Genomic DNA, 26115 nt, shown 5'->3' with positions numbered 1-26115 from the left:
TATAAAAAAAAGATTAAAAACAAATCATATGTCAATAAGCAGATAAGGCAGGTATCGCAGTCTATACTGAAATAGCCAGTACACTCATTACAGCTGTTTGATCCACCTCTTAATTTTTCGCGGGAAATATAGCGCGAGTGCACTGTGACGTCATCCATGACTTTGTTCGTCTTTGTTTACGTTTCTCGACTCAATAAGAAGGTATGGAAGCATGCAACATATCTTTTGAGTCTCGCCAAAGCATATGCAGTACTCAAAACGTGTCTTCAAACTTAAAGTCACCGTAAATTTAGTCTCGTTCAACCAGACGCTCGGCTGTCTCCGTAAATCTCCGACGAGCAGACAGCCGAGCGTCTGGTTGAACGAGACTACCGTAAATTACGAGTTAAAAGTCGGCCATTTTTTGCATAGCACCACGGGTGAAAACATTAGAGAGCATTATGGGACGTAGACAAAAAATTTTGTTTGATGAACTGTAGGTTTAGCTCGTTCTTTTTCCCGCGCACACTGGTTCTTAGAGCTCGCTTCGCTCGCTATTATGTTTAGATTTTCCTAGATTATATCAGTCTGTGTTTATATTGCCTTTTCACCGATTGTACTCGGTCATTTACACCCTAAAGCGGAGGAAACGCAGAGGAAATTCCAGCGCACTTTAGTGGTACTGTCACTCGTTTCGTTACAATGATACTAATTTTAAAATAATTAGACACTTCATGAATGAAAGTTATGCTATTTAAGCATTTAAATTGTATTCGATACATCAATTATTTCCTTAGTATCAACTTACAACAAATAATGGTAGGTCAACGCTGCTTCTATAGCCCTATATATATAGGTCCATAGTCCAATCCACACTTTGCAAAAGTTGTTCCCCTTTGCGGGGTCAACCCAAAGGTCAAAAGGGAAAAAGCAACTTTTCCCTTCTTTAAACAACCAAATATTTAGGCGTCCTCTGAAGAAATCTCTTGGAATTTGATTTATTCCTTCGATGTGTGGGTTGCCCCAACTTGGGGCAATTAACATTCACAGCGGAAAAGGATTTTGATGTCAAATGACGAAGTTACAACCCTCTGAACTACAAAGGCTACTGTGAGAAATATATGGGTTTTTCCCCAAAGATGGCGGCCAAGGGACATAACTTTTGTAAAGTGTGGATTGGTCTATTGTAGGTTTGATCTTGTGTACTGTAGACTTGCAAAATCACCACCCAGTGTCGTGAGTTTGCTGATAAGTTAACAAGTGATGTGGGATATAATAATGACATAATTTGTTCATTGTTAGTACAAATTCCTCAATCATTTTTATAAAGCAAAATGAAAAACGAAAACATTTCTTAAGGTAGCCTATAACAGAAGACTTTAAACATTATTTCTAATTGGATTAAAACTGACCATGAAAACAGTAATTGATGCTAACCTAAAGTAAAATAATTATGTATGTGCGTGTGTTATATTCTGTTTTAATTCCAGATATATAAATCTCAAATAATTAATCAAAACGTGTTGCATAAATATCATCGGACAGAATATAGTACATTAGTTTCATAGATGTTTGCAGTCACTGGTTCGAAAACGGGTGCCAGGTAGCTCAGTTAGTAGAGCACTTCACTATAAGTTTGAATCATGATATGGTCTGTCAGTAATCAATTTTTATTACATGTAAAACCGTGTTTTTTTTTTTTTTTTAAGGAAAATGCCACCCAAGTACCCTTCAATTAGGAGGGGAAGGGATGGAATCCCTGTTCTATACGACAGTGATGCTGCTCGGCAGTTTAAGGAGAGGGCTTGGTTTCCTCCACAGACAGCATCCCAGGTAGAAAATCTTGCCAAGGAATGTGTAAGAGAGAGAGGTGGGGATGTCAATGACAGAAAAGACGTGCTAGGTAATGTATTCATTTGGTATTTATAGAATTTATGAAGTGTCAACTGAACGTGATTTGACCCTTTGGATCAAGTTACTGTTTTAATAATAGATATACATGTATATAATTATCATATACCCATCAATTTTCCCTTCTTAATACAGTACTATCAATTTTACAGAGTGTGATCCAATTTTCCGGATCATCACACTGCTTTTTTGATTCCCTATTACCACTCTCTTAAACTGATGAAAACCTGAGCCATGAAAAATGAAAACTTAATTCTGTCTGCTTTGACGCAGCATATAATTATCAAGCAACATTTAGTATAGTTTATATTTCTCACTGCAGGAGAGTTCGTATTGCAAAGTGGGAAATACAGAGGGCAGAAGTTTTGTTGGCTGCTGGAAAATTGTCCTGGATATGTGGGCTGGTTTGTTGGGTCGATTTTGGAGGACCGAGTGAAAGGCGACAAGTCCTCAGTCACTCAAATGGCAAACAAAGATTCCCTTTTGGTAATCCTGATTATTATTTAAAAAATAATTACCAATGTCATGTACAGTGTACTTATTTACATTACTATGAAATTCTATGAAAAGGTACCTGAATTCATATTAGTTTTGACATTATGCAGATGTATTGTTCCATGTTTGAGGAGTCTCGGGCCATTGTTAGCCAAAAACTATCTGGTAGGAGCAAGAAAATTCAAGATGAATGGAAGAGACTTTGTGAGAAAAGGAATGTTGTACCTGGGCAACAATTTCATTTGCTTCTTTCTGGAAGAGAGCTGTCCCCAGAAGCGCTTCGGAGAAAGGTCAGAAGGATTGCAACTCCCAAACGAGTAACACCAAGTAAGTTGCTCAAATTATTTACTGTAAACAATTTCATTACCTTTTTAGGTCACTTGGGTTACTGATCTTGTGCTGTTTGTGTCGTTAAAATTAATTGTATCATTGCTGCGATGGTTTTGCATTGATGACCTTTGTGTTTTTATTTCTGATACACCATGGTTTAGCTGTGCTCTAACAGCTGTGGTGTATCCAGATAAACCATATTCAGATTATAAATAAAGTGAAACAAGCAAAAAAAGATTTATTGACAAAATAATGAAAAAAAAAATGTTTCCTTGCATATAACAAAACACAAACTTTTTTAAGCATCACACTGAACCGAGTGCAAAATTAGGATCCAAAAGTGCATAGTTTTAAAAATTCACACGCATTTGTTTTATGCCGTAAAATTAAAAACACAATTGTTAAAGACTGACTTCGAGGAATCACTTTTCTCGTCGATGTCGGGATGTTTTCCTAATAATGGCGATACATCTAGATCAATCTCGGGCGTTAATGCAATCTCACATTTCGTCTTCTTAGGCGGATCCAAAACTTTCGAAACACTTTCTTGAAGAACGGAATTTGTACGCTTGTACTCCGCCCCTCGACCGGTATCGGAAGATACACTCGTTCAAGGGTACTCTAAATATTACTTAGTTAACAATTTTACCATAAGTTTTTAACTTCTCAAATATAATGCTATAGTTACCATTTTTGGTGTTAAGTATCATTAGGATAAGAGACAGGGATGGGGTAATTGAAAAAAGTATTTGTAATTGAGTGTAATTAATTACATTTTTCAAAGTAATTGAAAGTAATTTGTAATTGAGTCTTTCTTCAATTACAAGTAATTGAATGTATTTAAATACATTCCAAAAATATTGTGTATTTTCAATTACTTTTCAATTACATCTCAATTACTTTTTTTTCCAAGTTTAAAGTATAAAAAAGGGTGTCTTATAATGATAAAAAGATTTTATACATGTTTGGCATGGACTTTTGTTTATACAATAATTAAATGTCCCATAATGTTTCAAATGTTTATACAGCATAACACACTGCCCAGGGCAATAGGTAAAGATCTAATTTTGTGGAGGTGTGAACTCCTCTAATACCCAAGAACCCCCATTGATTTTAGACTTAAGGGAGTCAAAATATCTCATTCTGGTGAATTATAGCAATTTACTGATATGCTGTACTGTCGAAAGTTGTACTTTCTGAATATTAAACATGGTTTTAATATGTGAATAAAAATTAATTCGCTATAGAGAGAATATTATTCAGAACCAAAAATGAACTCAATGGTACTCAATGAATTTAGTGTTAAAGAAAATTTTTCTAGAAATTTTCAAGAAATCTGATCTGAACTGAACTATACAACCTTTAAAAATATAACCGTACACAAAGCTCTGTATACTAGTATACTATATCTTAATGCTGTTTATATATTATGTATATGTTGGAACTATTAATGGTTACTATTAATAATTATTGGTTGGAACATTAACGGTGGTTTTGAAAACAAGTGGGGTCAATTAAAGCACTATCTGTGTACATACGACATTATATGTCTATCGGAATGTTGGATTCGTAAAGATTTCTCCGTTGATGTGGAAGGCTATAAAACACACATATTCCATAGAGATTCTAGATCCGTCCAGGGAGGAGGAACTATTATTCTGATAAAAGATATATATGATAAATATGTGTCTGTTATTGATTCTTTATACGATATGATTATTTGGTTCAAAATTGACAAATCTCTTTGTGTATATAAATGCGATGTGTATTGCGCATTTACATATTTACCCCCTGCGAATTCTGTATTTTTAAAAATTCTAAATTGTGATATCTTTAGTGAATTAGAAAATTTTTTGTGTAATTATTTGAATCAAGGTGATGTTTTTGTTTTTGGAGACTTTAATAGTAGAACGCAATCATTACCAGATTTTATTGAAAATGATTCATTACATAATGATATCTTAGATAGTCTGCCTACATATACAGCTGACAGCAAGTTACCTGTAAGAATGAACCCTGACACTGGGCGTAATGAATATGGTACAAAACTATTGTTATTATGTAAGACCACAGGTCTTCGTATTGTGAATGGAAGACATGAAGGCGGTCACGCAAATGATTTTTCTTTCAATGGGTCACGTGGACTCAGTACAATTGATTATTTACTATCACCTGTCCATATGTTTGATTGTTTTCATAAGTTTATTGTCTGTAATTTCAATGCTTTTTCTGACCATGCACCACTACACATAGAACTGCACATTAGTATGAACAACAACCCATGCCATAAGCTGGCTGACTCGCATGAATACTCTCAACGTAAACGTTCCTCATGGAAAGTGGAACACCTCGGACCGTGCACAGAATCTATTATCCAAAATCAACACAGATTGAATGATTGTATTAATATTGAAGATATCTCATCTCAAACTGACATGGATTCTTGTATTAACAAATTTAATGAAGTTTTTCATGAAATTGTAGATCCATTTTTTGAAATCAAGAAATTTGACACCAGTGATTGTAGCACTAGAAGAAATCAAACAAAGCAAGATAATGTACATGAATTATATTTATCTACAAGTGATAAACCAATGATGGTTCGATTGTAAATTAAAATCACTGTATAAAGAGTATATTGTTGCATTACGTAAATTCAATTCTTGTAAAAGTGTTGTTAATCATCAAGTATTGATATGCAAAAAGCGCACATATAAGCTTTGTGAAGCTAAATGCAAAAGACAGTATTTATTGCATGAAGGTCAAAGACTAGAAATTCTTAAGAAAAATAATCCTAAGCAATTTTTTGCAAAATTTAAACGAAAATCTAATTTTAAATCTAATGTGCAACTAAGTGAGATTTTTGACCATTTTAAATTAACTTCACAAAGCAATGTTACTATTGATAATGATATCTCCAATGATGCTGAAGATTGTATTTTTGAAGAACTAGATAAGGATATTGATGTTGAAGAAATTAAAGTAGCTATTAAGAAATTAAAAAAAGGTAAATCACATGGTGACGACTGTTTACTTAATGAATATTTCATTGAATTTGAAGAATATTTGTTGCCTATCCTACATAGACTTTTTAATTGTATACTTCAAACAGGGTTCTTTCCTGAATCATGGTCTTCTTCTATTATTGTGCCTATTTTTAAAAAGGGAGATAAATCTGATCCTAATAATTATAGAGGAATCAGCCTTGTTAGCAACATGTGTAAACTTTTTACTTCCGTATTGAACAACAGACTTATAACATGGTCAGATGAAAATGATGTCATTACTGATGCACAATTTGGTTTTAAATCTAAATGTGGTACAAGTGATGCAATCTTTGCTCTACATACTTTAATTACTTCATTGTTGGCTAGTAATAATAAAAAACTTTACTGTGCCTTTATTGATTTCAAAAAAGCATTTGACTCTGTTGATAGGTCTAAACTTTGGATGAAATTGTCAAAAATTGGTATCCAAGGAAAACTTCTATGTGTTATAAAAGGGTTGTATAAAAATGTTAAAGCATGTGTGACTTCTGATGGACACTTGAGTGATTTCTTTAACAGCAATCTTGGTTTAATGCAAGGTGAAGTACTTTCACCCATTTTATTTAATCTGTATGTAAATGATTTTGAAATCAACTTTTTAAATTCTGAATGTGTACCATTTGAAATTTCATCACTGAATCTTTTCCTTCTTATGTATGCTGATGACATGGTGATTTTTTCAGAAACAATTGCTGGTCTTCAATCACTTTTGGATGAATTAACATATTATTGTAGCACATGGAAATTACACATTAATGTTGATAAGTCAAAGATTGTTGTTTTTAGAAAAGGTGGAAGGGTAAAAGAAAACGAAAAATGGTATATTTATGGTAAACCACTTGACATTGTAGATCAGTTTGCTTATCTTGGCATTATTTTTTACTACAATAATAAATTTTCTAAAGCTGAGAAACAACTTGCTGAGCAAGGCAGGAAGGCATTATTTGTATTGAAAAAAAATATTAGAAACATGTTTTTTAACCATAATACTTTGCTATCATTGTTTGATTGCTTTGTTGGCAGTGTCATTAACTATGCTTCTGAGGTATGGGGTTCACTCAAAGCACCTAATATTGAGAAACTTCATCTTGATTTTTGTAAACATATCTTGGGAGTTAAAAGGTCAACTTGTAATGTAGCAGTTTATTCTGAATTAGGACGCTGTCCTCTGATGTACCAAAGAATGTTCAACATAGTTAAGTTCTGGAAAAAAATACTGTACCATAATAATTGTATTATTCAACATTGCTATTTAATGCAAATTAGATGTTGATATCATAGTATGTACACTTCTGCCACATTCTCTTGTTAACCTACCTGTACGTGTATATTGTTTATATTTATTGTACTGATGAGCTGTATAGCTTAAAGTTAATAAAGAACATGTTCTCAAGATTTAAAAAAATAAAACTATAAAGTATTTGAAATGTTATTAATTACATTTATCAAAGTAATTGAGAGTAATTATTAATAATTACATTTTAAAAAATCAATGTAATTGTAATTGCAAGTAATTGATAAAATTGTCAATGTATTTGAAAGTAATTAATTACTTTTCAAAGTAATTGACCCCAACTCTGATAAGAGACATTTAAAATATGAAAAGTTTAGAAAATTATGATCAAATCTATCATAAAGCCCTTCAAGCTTCATTGGATTTGATCACCCTTACCAAAATTATCACCTTACAATACTCAAAGAATTATTTCTTTATTCCTTAACACATACACTATTGTTATATTCAGTAGTATATTCTCACAATATAACTCTATATAGACAAATAGTCAATAACTGTAATATTAGCTCGTTATAATATTAAAGATATTCATTGAGAGAAGTTTATCATTTTTTCTATAATTTCAGATTTAAAGCAGCCTTCGAGGTCACCAGCAACAGCAGATGACATGAGGTTACTAGAAGCTGTTCAAGAATTTGAAGTGGAGTCTGGTAATGTTTTCTGAAAAATTAAATCTAGATCATTGTTAATAATGATATGAAAAAGAATATATTGAAATACACATTGATAAATACATTATAATGATAAATATATTTTTGAGTTTACTAGTATATCAAAGGCAAAACAAATAAACTATATTTAATTAAATAAATAGTGGACAGAACAAATTTTTCAGCTTCAAATAATGTTTGCAAGGTCATATATTTTGAAAACCATAACTGAATGAAAATAAATGTGATGAAATTTCATTTTTTAATAAATATTCCTCTTTTAAAATCATAACCACCTCATTGATTTTACAGATTATTTCAGGTAAGAGAGTTTCACCAGTGCCATATAGGTTAAATTCAAAATTGTGAAGTTTAAGTGAAGTGAATTTTGAATGAAATTTTTTTTTATTTTAAAGTCTTTTGAAAAATTAATCTAGGTACTTTACTGTAAGCAGTAGTAAGAAATAAACAACTTTGAAAACCTATTATGGCAATGGATGAAGTACACCACAAGTAAATTGATGTAGTCTTGTGTGTACGTGTGGTGCTGTGACCATAATTGGTGTTGGCTTAAAATGATACTATAATCTTTACACTGGTGTTGGCTTCAAGTGATTCCATAATCCTTACACCTCTAATACATGCTATTTCTATGCTTTTATGTCTTCACCTTGTCTTAACATACCGGGATAGCCACATGGATATATCACCTGTAATTTTTCTTCTAAACTATGTTTCAGAACTATCACTTCATCCTTTTTCATTTCCATTACACATCTCATTATGAAATTTTTGCTCAAAATATTTTCAGGATTATTTATAAGTAGTGTAACGACACTCATACATTTTTCATCTATAAAATTCAAGTGTGCCAGTTCTTAAGCAGTTATTACATGTTTTTATATACTCAAAACTCTTACTATCACTTCATCAATACTCTCGCATAAGCTCAATCAAGCATATTTAACTCAAAGCTTTGTCAAAGTGCTACCTACATCCAGTTTATTAATAGAACTTGCTTCCCACCTCGCTAATGTGACCAATCAGTGAGTTCATACTTGTTTAATAGTTTTCCACAGTAAATGTTAAAGGAAATTGTCATATTCTGATAGTATGGGGAGCAAGCTAACCATTTTTCAGCACTTTCAGACTTTTTGATTCATTATTCAAATAATTAGTACACTTTCATTTAGTCAATTATTTCTATTTCATTTCTAATGATTGCATCATTTGTGAACTTCAGGTGTTTTACAGTCCCCAGAAGTTGAAATTAGTAAAGTGAGAAGAAAGCTTCTGCAAGATTCGGGTAAATGACATCTACATTGTTATGATAAGTTTCCTTTATGTACAAAATAATTCATATTTTAAAAATATAGTACAGGAAATAAGCATAAAGACTCATAAAAAAAACTTAATACTTTTGTTTTTTTGGCAATTTTTAATTGTTACTTGCGTACGAGAGAAAATTTAGTGATGATATCCTGTTTCTCTTCTACTGCAAAAGAACATGATATACATTTATTTTCAAAAATATATGTTCTTATGTGTAATTTTAGCCCTGCCCTCAGCAACCTCCAGCACTGCTGCTCCTGCCTTAGTGAGGCCCTCCGCAACCTCCAGCACTGCTGCTCCTGCCTTAGTGAGGCCTCCCGCAACCGCCACTGCTGCTCCTGCCTTAGTGAGGCCCTCTGCAACCTCCCGCACTGCTGCTCCTGCCTTAGTGAGGCCCTCCGCAACTTCCAACACTGCTGTTCGTGCCTTAGTGAGGCTTCCCGAAACTGCCACTGCTGCTCCTGCCTTAGTGAGGCCCTCCGCAACTTCCAGCACTGCTGTTCGTGCCTTAGTGAGGCTTCCCGCAACTGCCACTGCTGCTCCTGCATTAGTGAGGCCCTCCGCAACTTCCAGCACTGCTGTTCGTGCCTTAGTGAGGCCCTCTGCAACATCCTGCACTGCTGTTCGTGCCTTAGTGAGGCTTCCCGCAACTGCCACTGCTGCTCCTGCCTTAGTGAGGCCCTCCGCAACTTCCCGCACTGCTGTTCGTGCCTTAGTGAGGCTTCCCGCAACTGCCACTGCTGCTCCAGCCTTAGTGAGGCCCTCCGCAACCTCCAGCACTGCTGCTCCTGCCTTAGTGAGGCCCTCCGCAACTGCCACTGCTGCTCCAGCCTTAGTGAGGCCCTCCGCAACTTCCAGCACTGCTGTTCGTGACTTAGTGAGGCTTCCCGCAACTGCCACTGCTGCTCCAGCCTTAGTGAGGCCCTCCGCAACCTCCCGCAATGCTGCTCCTGCCTTAGTGAGGCCCTCCGCAACTGCCACTGCTGTTCGTGCCTTAGTGAGGCCCTCCGCAACCTTCAGCACTGCTGCTCCTGCCTTAGTGAGGCCTCCCGCAACCTCCAGCACTGCTGCTCCTGCTTTAGTGAGGCCTCCCGCAACCGCCACTGCTGTTCCTGCCTTAGTGAGGCCTCCCGCAACTTCCAGCACTGCTACTCCCGCTTTAGTGAGGCCCTCCGCAACCACCACTGCTGCTCCTGCTTTTTCCACTGCAGAGCCAAGACTATGTAAGCTTGTGTCTTCTTAAGTAATTGCTTTCATGCTATCTGATGCCATTCTACATATTTTAACAATATAATAATTTAATTTTCAGTGTCTGCCACAACATCTGCCTCTATTGAACATGATCTTGAGGCCCCATCGACAGCCAGTAGAGGTAAGTTTTGTAATCTCATCCAAGCGCATCTTGTTTACTTTTTCAAGTGGTACTTATAGGTCATTGTGTGTTGTCTTACATTACAATTTAACAATTAAATTTTTGAAAAATTAAATGGAAAATTCTTTTAAGATTTAGCACTTTGAGAAGAGGAACATGAAAATTTAAAACTTACTTAACTTTTAAAGTAGACTTTTTACAATAGGTCAATGTTTGTATATTTTGTTTATGGTGAGCCTAATGAACATCAATTTTTTCAGACACATCAGACACTCTGACTGTCCTGGCTGGATGGAAGAAAACTCTGCCCGATGTGGATCACAAGTGGATATCAGAGACTTTTTTCAGGATGGGGAAACGCGGCCCTGAATTTGATTTCACTAAAGTCTCCAAGCTTTGGTACCAGCCACCACAGCCAAGCCTTTCAGCAAGTATCCTCAACAAACCAGATCGGTACTTTGCTCATCGGTTTTTCCTGTGGATGCCCCGCCACCTGTTCCACATGGACCTTGTTTGTCCTCAGGAGGAATGCAATGGAAAACTGACCAATGCCGGAGTCCATCAAAAAGCCCGCATGGTGTTGGATGTAGACTCTTTCTACAACATGGCTGGAGAGTACCTTAGTTGCCCAAAATGCTCCTAAAAGGTAATTTATTTCTATATTTAGATTCTTGTTAATTAGATTTGATCATGTCACCAACTCATTTTTATAAACATAAAAAATTGATACCTTATTTTTTAAGTATCTATAATCCCCGTACAAGATGCAATAGTACTGTTGTCCCTTTCCTTAAATTTACTTGCCTCCTCTTTTATCTGTTTTATTCATTTCGGTCTTATATATTATGTTACTCTACATGTAATAAGGTAATATATGTATACCGGTTAGTAACGTTGTAAATACTTTTGGTGCCTTTAAGGTAATGATCTGTAATCTATACATATGCATACTCATAATATGGTAGATAAAAATGTATTTCTTATGAAACTTTTTGCCCATTCTAGGTCATCAGTTGGAGTGAGGGTATACTTAGGCAGCTTGACAACACCAGCAGGAATCAGTTCCCATGTATTTTGACATCAAAATATGCATGCAACCTGAGGGTTGTCAGGCTCCTTCGTCAAAGAACCTTGGGAAATAGCAGCAGTGCTGTGAGCAAGGTGATAGAGGAGCAGCATGGTGAGAAGTATGTCACCAGCTTAGAAAGCTACTTCTCCAACTGCAAATCTTTCCAATCTTCTGCTCACAGAGGTTTCTTTGGCATCCCTCACTTTCAACGGCCACCACCCCAACCGCCAGTGCCAAGACACCGTTGGTTCATGAAAGTGTACCAACCGGATGTCATAAACAGACTGGATTACATCAAGGCATCCATAACATCCCAGTTTGGTGCCATACTGAAGATGGATTCAACTAAAAAAATTACAAACAAACTTGCAGGTATTTCTTACTTTTCACTATTAGCCACAATATATGTCATTTTTTTTTTATTTTGCACAACTTAAAAATTTATTTCCATCTATTATTTACATGAATTATTATGAATTTTTCAGGTCATGGCAGAAAGGCAATGTGGGTGACAAATGTAGAGAATGAATACGGACAAATACTCATGTCCGTATTGACTGAGGGAGAGGGGGCATCCTTGAGGCCAATGATCGAAGGCATTATGTCACGCTATGAGAAGGCAGCAGTAGATCCTCCTCAAGTCCTGTATGTTGACAGAGATTGCTGTGGACCAGCAACAGTACACAAGTACTTTGAAAATTGGCCAAATATTAGCATAAGGTAGGGAGACACAATGAGTATGCCATGGTATTCTAATTTGCTAATTAATGATTTTTATGCTTATATCATTAAAGCTGGGTATTAAGAATATGTAACATTTAAAAAATGTGTACTATAACAATAATTTTACTGCATATAGTGATGATAATTTTTCTATGACTTATAATCATACTCTCAAGACTAAGGGCTTTATTATACTTAGGTTATCTGTAAGGCTCGAGGCCTCTCATTGACATCTAATCATAGAAAACAATTACTATCCTCAGGTTAGACATCTGGCACTTTATGCGACGGTTCCCCTCTGGTTGTACCACTGACAAGCATCCTTTGTATGTACAGCATTTTCATGGGCAAGCTAAGTCGGTGTGTCTTCAAATGGGATGAGGATGATCTCCAGCTGCTAACAACAGCCAAGCGGGAAGAGATGATCCTCCAGGGAGTCGTCAACCCCTCTGAAAAAGATGTCAGGCGAAACCTCTCCTCCACAGAACTGGCACTCCACTGTAAGCGTGTCACCCGAGGAACAGAGGAGACCCAAACGCTGATATCAGGCTTGATACAGTCATTGGATGGCCCCAAAGGGTGCGACACATTAGGTGTCCCATTGTTTGAAAGCGAGAGGATAGCTGAGGTGTGGAGGGTCCAACAACAACATGTTTCCTGCATCCAGGACCCTGAAGGTGTTCATCTGTACACACAGACCGGTACCTTGAAGAAAGGTGGGGTTGGTCTGCCTGTGTACAGATGTGCCAGAGGATCGACCTCCCTCGAAAGTTTTCATCTCCACATGAACAGGTTTATACCAGGTAGGAAAAGATATATTACACATACTGCAATTCCCAGCAACAGTATAAAATTTTACCTTCCAATTAAAATAGGCAATCATTTGCCTTTCTTTATTAAAACAATTGCACATTCATGAAAATATGTTTTGGGATGTCTTTGTGACTCCTAATCATATTGATCAATATTTAACATAATTTTGTAGTTAATTTTGAGATCTGATCTGATAATAAATACATTTTAATGAAAAATGTTGCTCTTTAAATGAAACAGGGACCCTGGCCAACGATATAAATTTCCAAGTTTTTTTACTCGATGGCCTGTTCCGTTGGAATCTAGACAGGGAGGCTGCTGCTGTCAGGACAGATACCAGGGAACGTTGTCCAAGGACATACAGTGGTCCTCTTAAAAACTCGGTCAATAAACTGTCTTTAGAAATCTTAGGGGAACCTTTCTTCGGGGACTTTCGACCACCAGGGATGTATACAGGTGAATTTATGACACTGATTTTTATACCTCCACTCCTAAGGAGAGGGGTGTATACAGTTTTACCTTTGTGTGTCTGTCTGTCTGTCTATCTGTAACAAATTTCTCAGCAACTTTTTTTTAAAGGTGCTTGAAATTTTTACACACTCTTTGTTTAGTCATGCCACAAGATATGATTTATTTTTTGTCCATATTAATGTAAACTTCATGTTAAATGTCGACACTGCTTATAATTTTGTTTATTCACATAAGAGCTGGGGTATCACTGGTGAGCATTGGCTCATGGTTATGTTGTTATATTTGTTGCCTTTGCTCACCAATTTTGTTGACTACATGTGCATTAAAAATTGCTTTTATAAATAACAACTTTGCATGTACTATTACAGGGGAGCTCATAGGCATTGAGTACTTATACTCCCAAACAGGAAAAGGATCAACTGATTATGCACAGGCTGTTCTATCAATTTCTGAGGAAGACAACCGTGACGTTGAGGAAGAAGATGAAGGCTTCGAAGAGATAGAAGACGTCATTGATCCTACAATCCCTGCCCTTGAGTGTCATCCTGAGCCAGTGCCTCCCATTCTGCCCATCCCGTCTATGGCAGATTATGAAAAAATGTTGGAAGACACATGCAGAGGTACATATGGCATATTTATTCAAACAATATCTTATAATTGAATCGAACAGCCCTCTTAATGTTATTTCATATCAGAATATTTGCATATCCATTGTTCTTTCCCACTATAAGTCCATACGGAGGAACTGCAATTATATTTCTATAATCGCAATTGCTCTGTCTGTATACTATGACGTCATAAAGGTGTGACTTCATATACTTTTCCATGGCGTTAAAGATTAAAACCACTATACGATACATCATATGTTTTTCTCCAACTCCATAAAATTGATGTAGCCTATTTGATATTAAAACATGTCTTATAATAACATTTTAAAGGAATTACTGTTATAACATATCATTGATTCTGTTAACAAATCTATGTGAATTAAAATGATACATTACAGTCTGCATGATTATTTTTGATGCAGTAACTAAATGTCAAGGTCTTTGCTAATACAAGGTATTTGAGAGTGGTAAAATGCAAGTATAAGTAATAAACAACGAATATTTAGTGAATATGGCGTTATGAATAGCAACTGCTCTGCTGGCATATTTTCCATGGAATATGCCAACAGAGCAATTGCTATTCATAATGCCATGTTCACTAAATAACGTTGTTTATTTCTTAATTATTCTAATGGAAATTCAAATTTGCACTTAGTTATTGCATATAATGCTTTGCAATTTATATAAAATTAAATATGTAGGTCATATTCATAACATTTTTTTAACAATCTCTCTGTAGCAGAATCAGCAGAGCCAGTTTTAGTGCCTCTACACCAAGACCCTAAAGATAAACCCCAGAACACTGCCGCTGATGATGTAAGATATATTTTATCAACATGTTTTTACACCATATTTATCAAACAACTTAAAATTGCTTGTCATCTACTAATATTTTGTGATTTAATATCCTAGAGGTACTCATCTGAACAGTACTGTTGCCATGAGCAGCATCATACATTGTATGCAATCCATTCATAATTTCAAGTTTAGATTCCTTTGCAACCACCTACATGTAACTGTCATCTCCTAGTATTGTTAAAAGAATGACATTCCAATACCAGTGAAATATTTTAACAAATTTGCATGCTGTAATTTGTTAAACTGTATTTGATAGATTCATTTCCCCCTTTTGATGGTTTTTAGTCGAAATAAGGTGATACTTATGTATTTGATATATTTTTCTTTTCAGGAAGTAGTTGGTCCAGACAACATTCCTGGTTACGGCCATGTCTTGCGCCTTGCAACCTTCCTTGTTTCATTGCGGGATGCAAAGGGATTGTTGCCAGCACAGCTGAAACAATTGAAGGACTTGTGGAGGGCCCTCAGTGATTATGACAAGATGAGGACTGTTTTCTCTCCAAGACATCAGAAGGGACATCTCCAGGGCAGATTTAAAAGCCCGAGGAAAAAGGTGGCACCTGGGGTCGAGAGTATTGAAAGGTACTTATAAATTATACCTTAATTTTCATTTTTATGAAAAATTTATTGATCCATAAAGGAGATGGTGTCATTAAAAAATTCATGCACGCGGCCGCAAATTCTATTTGATAGAGGGAAAAGTTTCATCTAAATTAAATTTTTAATGTATAATCAAATCCAAACATTTTCATAATTTCATAAGAAATCCTTAAATCATGTTTCCAATGAATTTGATAGTGATTTTTTTAAGGTCGTACCATAAAACATGTTATTTATTAGTTCAGTTTCAACCTTGAAAAAATATACCTAAAAATCAGTAAGTTACAGTTTTCTCTTTTCTTTTGACAGAGTTGTACTCGGTCCGAATCAAGGACCCGCACAATGGCCAAACTGTAACCGTTACACAGAGGCCACAGTTCAACAACTCCTGCAGATTTTTAGGAGCGATCTTAGGAGGGGAGGGAGGTCCGTTACCAGGTTTTCATTGGTTCTTGGGGCCTTCCATCACATCAGGCATACAATCCTCGAAAACCATGAAGCAATGGAGGAAACCGATATACAGCTCCCCCTCTTGAACAAAAAGACGCTTAGCCAGTGGTAATTAATTTTTCATCATTATTTCCTTTGATTTATTTTGTAAAAAGTATGATAGTTAAGGCTATTCTGGGATACTTTTATTACTCATTCATTCAAAAAGGGGTAAATACATCTAGTAGTAAATTAAATAAATTTAGAACACATTTCCTTGTCTTCTGACTGCTGGAATGAAAATTAAATTTAGATAAAGTTGTTGAACACAATTTTATGTTAAAGTTTCACTTTCCATTTTATAGGTTTAATGACAAAAGTAAACAGCAGGACAAGAAGGTTTTATCTCAAGGTTTAGAGCTTCCGAGTCCTTCACTGACAACTAGCAAGGCTCCTGCTGCTCTGTCCAAACCTTCAGTGCTTCCGACCAGGGACACTCAGCCATATACTTTCCATAATCCTCCGTCTTCTGTTGGCTTGGCCAAGGTTAAGGACAGGAAGAACAAACCATCATATTTGAAGATATTGCCGTCCCCCAATCCAGCTGTCTCATTCCAACTTGTCACGGGTCCAGGGAACACAGCAGTACTCGTACCATCAAGTGTCCCACCAGCTAGTGTTCCTTCTACAAGCCAGGGAGGAATGAAACGGAAATCTTGTTTGAGATTACACTTTTTCTATTACTATTTCTTAGTGCAACTAATCGGATATTTCAATTGCAGTCGAATGGAATTATTAACATATCAGGTTTTGGTGGGAAAACTGTGTTCGTTCTCGACAATTACTTTACGTATATAAATTAAAACATTTTAATGGTCTCAAGAACTTAAAACTGAAGAAAATAGTATATTGACTACTGTTGTCATATATTGAATTGGAAACAAGAAAATTCGCTTTGAAGAAGCTATACTTAGCGCTTGGCGCGCCCGCGACAACCGTTTAACTACCACCTGGGGTTCCACATTACCAAAAAAAACCCCCAAAAAACAAAGAACCCCAACATTTAGAATAATGATTGCTTCTGCAGATCCAAGGTACATAATTTTGATAAGGCAAAGTAATGTATGTAACGGCAAACTGATTTTCGAATTTAACTCGACATTCGCTTAGCATGTTTAAGAGAAACTCTGAGGCAAGTAAAGTAACGATTTCAGGTGTAAATTTCCTGAAGAATTTAATGGTACTAATCAATTGTTTTCACAGAATCTGTGTAAAAATAAGGTTTATTAGTCCAAAACTAAAGCAATTTTTTGTGCTCCATAAATTGCATTTTTTTTTCAAACTAGGGTAAGCACTGTGGCTCCAAAGTCGTCCATCCGAATTTTTTCAGACCAGGAGCTACAGACCTGAAGATATACTAGCTACTTTTTATTTGTAAATTAGTTTTGAAAAGCATTTTAACTTCGGTTTTTATAAAATTTCACTACTGGTAATTATTTTGATTTGAAAATCGTGTTTTCATATTCATCGTCACATTTATGTCACATTTTAGGTGTAAATACAAATCTATTTTTTAACTGAGGGTACAGTAGGATCAAAGAACAAATTATGAGAATTAATCTTACCTGTGTGTCAAATATTTCCAATGCAGAATCAAAGTCTCCCTTTAAAAAAATGCAATGATACAAATTACAAATTTTGTTTGATAATTTTTATTGTTATACTTTCATGTTAAATACTGAAATCTGATTGGTTAAGACGCAGTTAATAATATTTACTATTACCCTCAGCGTTAGCAACGCACTTGGCAACGGGTAACATTAAAAAATGTTACATGCGCGAAAATTATGCGCGTACGGTTCGCTATAGAATTCACGTTATTCCTATATTAAAGCAGTAAAATTTTCTTAGAAATTTTAAAAAAGACATTCAGTATAACAAAATAAATAGTGCCTGTTTGGGAGGATAACAGTTGAAATTGACACCCCTCTAAAACCATTGTCAACCTCCGCTTCGCGTCGGTTGACAATGGTTTTCTCGGGGTGTCAATTTCAACTGTTACCCTCCCAAACAGGCACTATTTATATATTGTTATATCATATAACTGAATACATCATATAACTTAGATGATATATTCAGTGCTAAATTTTAAATAAACTCTCCTTTTCACTATTCTATATCATATAACTTAAAATATTATAAAATTATACTTGATTTTATTGTTTATTTCGATAGGAAGTAGGTCACAATATAGAAGTGTCCCATACTACCTTAATGATTAAATATATCATCGGTATAATGTATTTGAGGTTTTCCGTCTGTCGGAAAACCCGAGAAGTTGTCATGGTGCTCGTACCTTTTCTGCGTGAAATAGTCCGACATGCCAGTAGTTATGACACGCAAGAAATGCACATTTCTGAAAAAAAAGAGTCAAACAGTAAGCTATAATTCAGGAATTTACAATCGTCGCCTGTGATACTGACATTACAAACTCAAGTTTTGAAGCATGTATTTATTGTTAATCTTGTTGCAATTGTTAATTGTGTTGCAGACAAAATAAGTGTATGATGGATTATTTTTACTTTTGACAAGTGTTGTTGTAAGGAAAGTGTTAACTGCAGTAATATAAAACGTACATTCCAATCGTTCTCCGTGGACAACATAAACTCGATCCCCTTGTCGTGCATGCCTTGCATCAGATACACGTGCGCGAGCGTGTGAGAGGCGTATGTTTCACAACGTTCCAATTCCAGACTCTAAAACAATGGAGAATGTCATGTCATTTAAACAATTACCCATTATTACCCAAAAATCATTTGTAAAAAATCTTTCAAAAGTAATGAAGAATTTCATCATTTTGATATACAGCTACTTTAATAGTACGATTGTTGATTAGTTGAGCGTTTAACCTAATATATCCTATTTGTATGTCATGGACATTGACATGGACATTGGTTACAGCTTTAAACTCAGGCCTTCGAACAGCGCGAACTTTCATATAAAAAGATTACAAGCATAAACTTGTATCACTATAGCATTTGAATATTCTTGGTTGATGTAAAAATGAAAACCACATGTGGTTTTTTTTTTTTTTTTTTTTTTTTTTAGATTTTTTGAAGATTTTTCCTTCGGACTAATTTCCACGTCACGCCATTCACGTAAGCGGCAAATTCTTATAAATACTTGAATATATTTTTCAGACAAAATATTTTTCAAGAAAATTTCAATAATAAATATTAGACATTGAATTACCTTTCTAGCGGTCTTCTCTGCGAGATCGTAGAGATTGTTTTCTTCCAAACAAAATGCTTGCCATCCCAACACTGTGCTGTTAAATGGAAATTAAATTCAAATCATGAACTGCTTTGGCTTAAATAGGGATGGTTTTGGTGATATAAGGATATACATGTATGGCGAACGAATCAATTCGAAAATGTCATTAAACAAATTAACTGCTTATGCATATTATATAATGTACCATTTACTGGAATTCGATGCAAAGTCATAAAAGCTTTATGATACATTTTTTTCATTAAATAAAAAAAAACACCTCAATTTAATTGTGGTTAAAATTGTTTGCAGTATAAGACGGTATGTTTTACTAATGCTCCACAATAGTTGGGGTATACGTGTACACGGCAATATAAAATAAAATTTATATCTACTGACCTGTATCCCGGTGTCTGGACGTCATAGTACGGCAGTATCCTCGTCAGGATGTCCTTATTTTCCTGCGCTAGGCCCATGTTAATCATTCCTAGAAAGGCCTGCCGCACGGCCATCATGTCTGTGGGATAGTCTATCAGGATATCCTCCCATGTCTGGATAGCTTCGTATCGCCTCCTGGATAGTTACACGAGCATCAGTAACAACATCGGTATTCTGATTCTTGTACATCACATAGAATCCAAAACATTTTAGTTGTCCTACATTTCTTAGAGGAAAATTTTTTATCTACCCCCTTCACCGAAATCAAGACAAGGGACTATAAATATATCAATCAATCAATGAAAAATTCATAATATATTTTACCCTTGAGCAAACAGATTAGTTGCATCTATGTGTCTCCTTTCTCTTTCTGTGATAGATTGCACTTTTTCTTTCAATGAATTCAAATGGGTGATTTTCGCCTGTAAATCTTGGTTTAAGTGCAATGGTTTCTCCGATCCTCCCAGCTGCAAATTATTGTTTAGCACGTGACCCATGACTTCAATTAAAATCAAAACAAATTGTTTAATTTTTTTTTAAATATGCAATGTAGACATGTCATTTAGTTACAGCTTTAAACAGGCATTCTTATTTGTACAAATAATTGTACAAAAATTATACATAACTATTTCTGCACTGATTTTCAAATGTGTTAAAAAACAATAATGCAAATGTACTCAGTTTATATCAAATAAGATGACAAAAGATAACCTCACTTCATATTTACAATATAGAACAAGGAAGAAATTCGTAGAAAATCATTTTTCAGTGATAAATGTAAAACCAAAAAAAAAAATACAATATGATAAAAATGATATTTTTGATCAACATCGTCGCTTAACTATAGAGAGGCTAATCTAACAATATTATTTAAAACTTCTTTTTTTACTCCGTAGCTGTAATAGAATTTGAACAGATATTAAACTACCAAAGTTCTTACATATTATACGTTACCAAAATCTGGGTCACTCGCCAGCATTTGTTTTATGCTGTTCTCAATTCCACCCACTGATGGTTCGTTATACATTCCACATGACTGTAAAAATCATACCTTGTTTAAATAGTAGCTTTCAAAACTCTTTGGAATGCTTCATAAAAATAAGGTCAATTATAGAGACAAGAATTAAATTAAACCTGATATATCATACTTAGTACTTGAGAAAACCAATTGTTATTTCTTTCCCTATAAACCAATAAGGGCTTTTAACTGGATAATGTATGAACTATTTTGATAACTATTTACGGTGCATTTGTTTAAGAATGACTGAATGAAATAACTTTACGAGGGTAAGTTATTTTCTGCAATGCCTGCAACCTCCTCCAGTACTCATGTGAATCAACGTTTAAGACAACATTTTATCAGTTAAATATGACGTTGTTGGTGTAAAATTATTGGTACCTGTGTCAGTGAAGCGTCGAATAACTTGCAGGCCTCATTGCTGGTGGTAGACATGGGAAGGCCATAGTCGGCCCAAACCTATTTAGTCAATATCAGAGAGGCCGTAAAAAAATCAACACTGATATAAAATATAGTCAATCAATGTGACTGCTCACGCATCCGGCCACATCGTCAGAAAAAAACAAACTTACATGTAATAGCATCGCTTTATCAAATGACGTATGTGCATAATTTTACATTTTCTTCTTTTATTTAGTTTTATTCTTCGCAAATTTTGAATTGAGATACAATTTTAAGGAATAGTTCTAGGATTCATTCTTCGAGTATTTTGAGGTGATCAAATAAGGTCAGCGGTGATCAAACCCAACCAAGTCCGAGGGGATTTACAGAAAATTTGCTCACGCCCGACTGTATTCTATCATCTCATTATTTTCAAAGAATGATTCCTTATTACATATATTCATATATTTTTTAGCAAATGTATGATGAATATTGAAATGTATTAGATTATACGTTACAAAATTGATTCATAATGTTATAACAGACAAAGACACTGGAAATTGGAAATGTATTTGTATAGAAAGCTATATAAACTGAAGCAAAGAAACACTATATTGTTGTTCTGTACAAAAAATTATTTACCCTACATCAACAAAAATAAACTGCTAATGTTTAAACTCTGCGAGGTTCATCATGTGATAAAGAGAAGTACTGGTTCCCATACCGTGTATATAAAATGTCGACATAATAATTGTAGATAAATCCGATGTGTTGAAATTTGGCGAAAAGAAAGATCCACATAATGCCAATAAAAACTCTTTACAATTTGTTATTACCTTGCAATCTCCCCAATGAGTTCGCATGGCTGGATACCCTCACAGGCGCTCTAACTGATGATGACGATTGACGTGATGTCAATGTTTATATTATTTGGGTCACGCGGAGTACGAAGATCAGTTCATGTCAAAACTACAATGTTCAACAGAAGATGTTTTTTTGTGTGTCATTTTGCGATATTTCTTATTTTTCTCGCATATGTTTTTAAAGGGCAGTAGTTGTTCATGAATTAGTTGAATATAAATGGATAGATTCGGTTAAAATTGGTAAAAAAGAACACAACAGAAAAGAAACAGCATGACAACCCAAATCAAAGAGGTCAAACATATACTCTGTCCCAAGATAGTTATGCAGCACTTTTCTTAAATCAGAACCATTTAAACAAGACCTTGGACTTTGGGCAGAAGTTGATAAACTCCGATTTGATGAAGGTGGGGTCTGCTAATGGTTAACTGTCCAGCCATTGGCTAATAGATATGCATACATTGAACGCAATGACACTCGTCAGACTTAAACCAGGGATGTATATTTCGCTTAAACAGCGTCAGTTTCACACAGCAGAGAAACGGTTTTGAAAGTGTATGAATATTAATGAGGTTCTCTCAGCGAATTGGAAGAAAGGAGGTCAATGATTGACAGCTTGTTTTGATGAACAAACTAGATAAAAACACCCCACCGAAAGTCCAAGCTCTTGTTAAAACGGTTCTATTTGATTTTCATCAATATCACAGCGTTCAAACGATGAATTATCCTTGGACCCTCTAAGCTTGTCAGGTTTAATTACATGGCTGAAATTTATTAAATGGCTACGGTGATTTTGCATTGCAGACATGAAATAAGCGAGGTTTTCCCAGTGACTTAAAAATGAAGAAAAGTTGTCTTAATTTCCAGTGTAAATCTTTTCTCAATGCGTCAGTCCAATTGTAACTATTTTCCGTTTGCGAACGCAATCACAAAGCACTCAAAACAACGTCTTAAAACGACTCGATTTGTTTACACACGTTAGACCGGGTAAGTGTAAGCTGACAAATGATGACTAAGAATGCATGAACCCTCCTATATAATCAAATTTCTGGGTGGTTTTTTTTTCGTTTGTCACAATCAAAAAATAAAATGACATTCTTGAGTCACTATATCACTTTAATTAAAGGGTAAATAAATTTTTGATCAGATATGCAACATGTTCCTCAGATTAAATAGAAAAACAACGATAAATAATCGTAATCTCAAAATTCAATCGAAATATTAGATCTATATTTGAGTTTATTTATTGACATAAATATAAAAAAAATCACCATGTTCATGAATCGATAAATATAGAAGTAACAACATATCCAGAAAGCTTGCATATGACGTTTCTTTGTACAATGTGCATTGGAAACTTTAATGTGTTTTGAGTACATATCATAATTTTCTATTTTAAACCATAATCATAGTCCGGGTTTCCCGCTCTAAGTGTTGAGAAGAAATGGACGTGCGACGTGGGCTCTTCATAAGTTTCTCGCACCGCCGGAAGTTCCATCATCAATTTCATCCAAGAGCTTAGATGTGGGAATTTGTTTGGATCGATTTCAGCTTCTGGGGCTATAATGGTCAACACCGGGATTCTCTCAAACCATGGCCAGATCATAAAATCGACCATACAAGGGGAACTGCCTATCGAACAAATAATGGTAATGCTGGATGAAATTTAAACTGACAGGAGATACTTGGTTGTTTTTTTTCAATAACAATAAACGATTAAGTCTATGTATATCTGTGTAAATAATATAAGTGTGGTTCAACAACCACTAACACTTTTAATTTGTATGTTTGAAAAATTATTTCTCGAGGATCTTTTCTTATTCCATATTCTATTTTGCTAATTGCTCTCCCGTGGGATGCACTAAATTATTGAGCATTCAAAAATTAAACATGCAGAAATTTATATTACGTTGTGTACCAATTTTTTATTGCTTGATAATTTATTACCTCCGAAGTATTCTCCTCTGTTGGAGAGCTCAGATTCGTAGCGCCTCAGTTGTCGTTCATACCGACGGATACACTTATCTAATGATCCATCGGCTACTGATTTAGGTATCTCGTAAAACAACTCGGTAACCTGTTGATCAAGTATCAAGTAAGTCGTATATCATCATGAAATTATGAGAGAGAGAGAGAGAGAGAGAGAGAGAGAGAGAGAGATAACCTTCAATATTAAACTCATTAGCTTTATATTTGATATGGGGATGAGAAAAATATCATATTTATTATAATAAGCTGTTGTAAATATTTAAATTACCTTTCCAAAAGTCTCCCATAACATCTTATCTCGACTTGCCCGGTAGAAGTCTGTCGGGATAAGTTTAGGGGTGGGGTATATGTTATCTAGGTACTCGTTACAAACGTTTGACTCGTACACAATCTTGTCGTCAAATTCTAAAACAGGAACCAAGCCGATCGGGTTGCGCGCCCGAAACCAGTCCGGTTTCTGTTTCAAGTTAATGTTGACTGTCTCAAATCTGTAAAATATTGAATAAATACAAAATGAAGATGTTTAAAAAAGTATCAATACGTTTGATATTAGACTATTGATCATTGAATCTGCATAATATGTATTTAAAGGGGCATTGCAATGAATATTCCTAATTGCGTTTCACCTTCTTTTCAATTTTAATACATGTACTGAAAACCAACTTTTATCCGCGCGCGATAAATTTTTGTGATGTTAGCGAGAGCATTAGTCATTGTCGTGTGGTTGCTATTATATAAATAGTGCCTGTTTGGGAGGGTAACAGTTGAAATTGACACCCCGAGAAAACCATTGTCAACCGACGCGAAGCGGAGGTTGACAATGGTTTTCGAGTGGCGTCAATTTCAACTGTTATCCTCCCAAACAGGCACTATTTATTTTGTTTTACTGAATGTCTTAATTTTTAAGAAAATTTTACTGCTTTTATATAGGAATAACGTGAATTCTACAGCGAACCGTACGCGCATAATTTTCGCGCATGTAACATTTTTTAATGTTACCCGTTGCTAAGTGCGTTGCTAACGCTGAGGGTAATAGAAAATATTATTAACTGCGTCTTAATCAATCAGATTTCAGTATTTAACATGAAAGAATAACAAAACAACATAGGTCTGGATAAGGCTTGGTCGCGAACATTAGTCGTCGCGAACCAGTTTACCGGAAGTTAATCGCGAAATAAAGTTGTCGTGAATAAAAGTTGGTTTAGTGGTTTACAGTATAAAATTTGCATACGTTCTTTCCATGTTACTATATAATTATTTGCAAGCTAAAAATCTGTATATACCATGATCAAAATTTGATTATAATTTTAAAATTAACATAACAAATTTGATTTGTCAAAATTGAAATTGTGAACTACAGAATTCTTACTCAATATTTTTGTGCAAAAGCACCAGTCGTGTTCGCTGTGCGTATGGACAAAACCTCATGCTGTACAAACGAAGAGTCCCCGGAGCTAGCGGTGGGCATTGGGATCCTACAAAATGAAAACATGAATTTATTCGAAGATAATTTTGTTAATAAATACATGTTTTAAAGGGAAATTCATTTTTTCAGTAATCACATAGCGATAAATACTAGGCTATAGTATTTTTGATTTTATTAAAATAACTGTTCTTCACATGGATGCAGACATTCAAAGCAAATCTGGAGCTTAAGAAATACCTAAAGTTTTTGTTGTTGAATTTTTCTTAGATTTATAATATAAAACTCCAGTCGGTACAGCTATTGTTGATTAAACAGTGCATGAAATTAACGATATGAGAAAAGAAATAATTCATCATCCTACATGTATAATGTGTATTCAGGAAATTAGCATTGATAAAACTTTGTCGTTTCAAATACGATTTAACGTTACGTATTTTAAAACTTTTGTTTTCAATTTTGATTTGTAATACATTTCAGTACTTTCAGTACATTGATTTCTTTAAAAAATAATCAGTAGTTATCGCTCTTTGAAATCATATAATAAACTTACCTCTGCCTAAAGCTTTTTCCGACATGACTTTTATTTCCGAGAATAAACGCGCAGTAATTTGTGGTATTTTCTTCTGAAGACTCCTCCGTAAATGCGTGAAGGTAAACATTGAATGATAGTGTTATCGCTTATTCATTCTCTTTCTCGTCTGTCGGTCCATGCAATGTTCGCCGTTCTACAAACTGACCTTAATTTTGC

General features: G+C 34.9%; 5 protein-coding genes across 7 annotated transcripts; 3 read left to right on the top strand and 2 right to left on the bottom strand.

Annotated features, from left to right (window-relative positions):
- The first annotated feature begins 383 nt into the window (after positions 1–383).
- LOC136273754 (uncharacterized) lies at positions 384–7751 on the top strand. 2 transcript variants are annotated; one of them, XR_010711987.1, is made up of 6 exons: positions 385–658; positions 1689–1882; positions 2213–2376; positions 2496–2712; positions 3235–3331; positions 7626–7744. XR_010711987.1 is itself a non-coding variant. In XM_066079103.1 (5 exons), exons 2-5 carry the CDS (start codon positions 1693–1695, stop codon positions 7721–7723), a joined length of 669 nt encoding a protein of 222 aa, XP_065935175.1. In that variant the 5' UTR covers positions 384–658; positions 1689–1692; the 3' UTR covers positions 7724–7751. The 2 variants fall into 2 exon arrangements, 1 of the variants encoding a protein (XP_065935175.1); XM_066079103.1 differs by lacking the exon at positions 3235–3331 and having other exon boundaries at positions 384–658; positions 7626–7751.
- A 455-nt stretch (positions 7752–8206) lies between these two features.
- LOC136273431 (ice-structuring glycoprotein-like) lies at positions 8207–11056 on the top strand. Its single transcript, XM_066077837.1, has 5 exons — positions 8207–8222; positions 8953–9015; positions 9266–10264; positions 10351–10413; positions 10674–11056. The coding sequence occupies exons 1-5, from the start codon at positions 8207–8209 to the stop codon at positions 11054–11056; spliced, it is 1524 nt and encodes a 507-aa protein (XP_065933909.1).
- A 942-nt stretch (positions 11057–11998) lies between these two features.
- LOC136273753 (uncharacterized) lies at positions 11999–17480 on the top strand. 2 transcript variants are annotated; one of them, XM_066079101.1, is made up of 8 exons: positions 11999–12202; positions 12469–13008; positions 13325–13474; positions 13858–14109; positions 14837–14913; positions 15287–15537; positions 15865–16113; positions 16350–17480. In XM_066079101.1, exons 2-8 carry the CDS (start codon positions 12534–12536, stop codon positions 16840–16842), a joined length of 1947 nt encoding a protein of 648 aa, XP_065935173.1. In that variant the 5' UTR covers positions 11999–12202; positions 12469–12533; the 3' UTR covers positions 16843–17480. The 2 variants fall into 2 exon arrangements, with proteins under 2 accessions (XP_065935173.1, XP_065935172.1); XM_066079100.1 differs by having other exon boundaries at positions 13259–13474.
- A 10-nt stretch (positions 17481–17490) lies between these two features.
- LOC105329719 (tetratricopeptide repeat protein 38) lies at positions 17491–22066 on the bottom strand. The gene is made up of 9 exons (XM_066079102.1): positions 21928–22066; positions 21092–21169; positions 20647–20728; positions 20017–20191; positions 19654–19827; positions 19237–19312; positions 18621–18740; positions 18341–18400; positions 17491–17648 (listed from the first exon to the last, which is right to left on the bottom strand). The coding sequence occupies exons 1-9, from the start codon at positions 21952–21954 to the stop codon at positions 17526–17528; spliced, it is 915 nt and encodes a 304-aa protein (XP_065935174.1). The 5' UTR covers positions 21955–22066; the 3' UTR covers positions 17491–17525.
- A 1075-nt stretch (positions 22067–23141) lies between these two features.
- Positions 23142–26115, bottom strand: LOC105329720 (glutathione S-transferase omega-1). Its single transcript, XM_011431078.4, has 5 exons — positions 25918–26115; positions 25311–25416; positions 24210–24429; positions 23900–24029; positions 23142–23584 (listed from the first exon to the last, which is right to left on the bottom strand). Exons 1-5 carry the CDS (start codon positions 26024–26026, stop codon positions 23343–23345), a joined length of 807 nt encoding a protein of 268 aa, XP_011429380.3. The 5' UTR covers positions 26027–26115; the 3' UTR covers positions 23142–23342.

Source organism: Magallana gigas, chromosome 3, assembly GCF_963853765.1.
Source record: "Magallana gigas chromosome 3, xbMagGiga1.1, whole genome shotgun sequence".
NCBI classification, from domain to species: domain Eukaryota; kingdom Metazoa; phylum Mollusca; class Bivalvia; order Ostreida; family Ostreidae; genus Magallana; species Magallana gigas.
The sequence above is the reverse complement of the archived record's forward strand: the minus strand, read 5'-3'. Positions and strand labels throughout refer to the sequence as shown.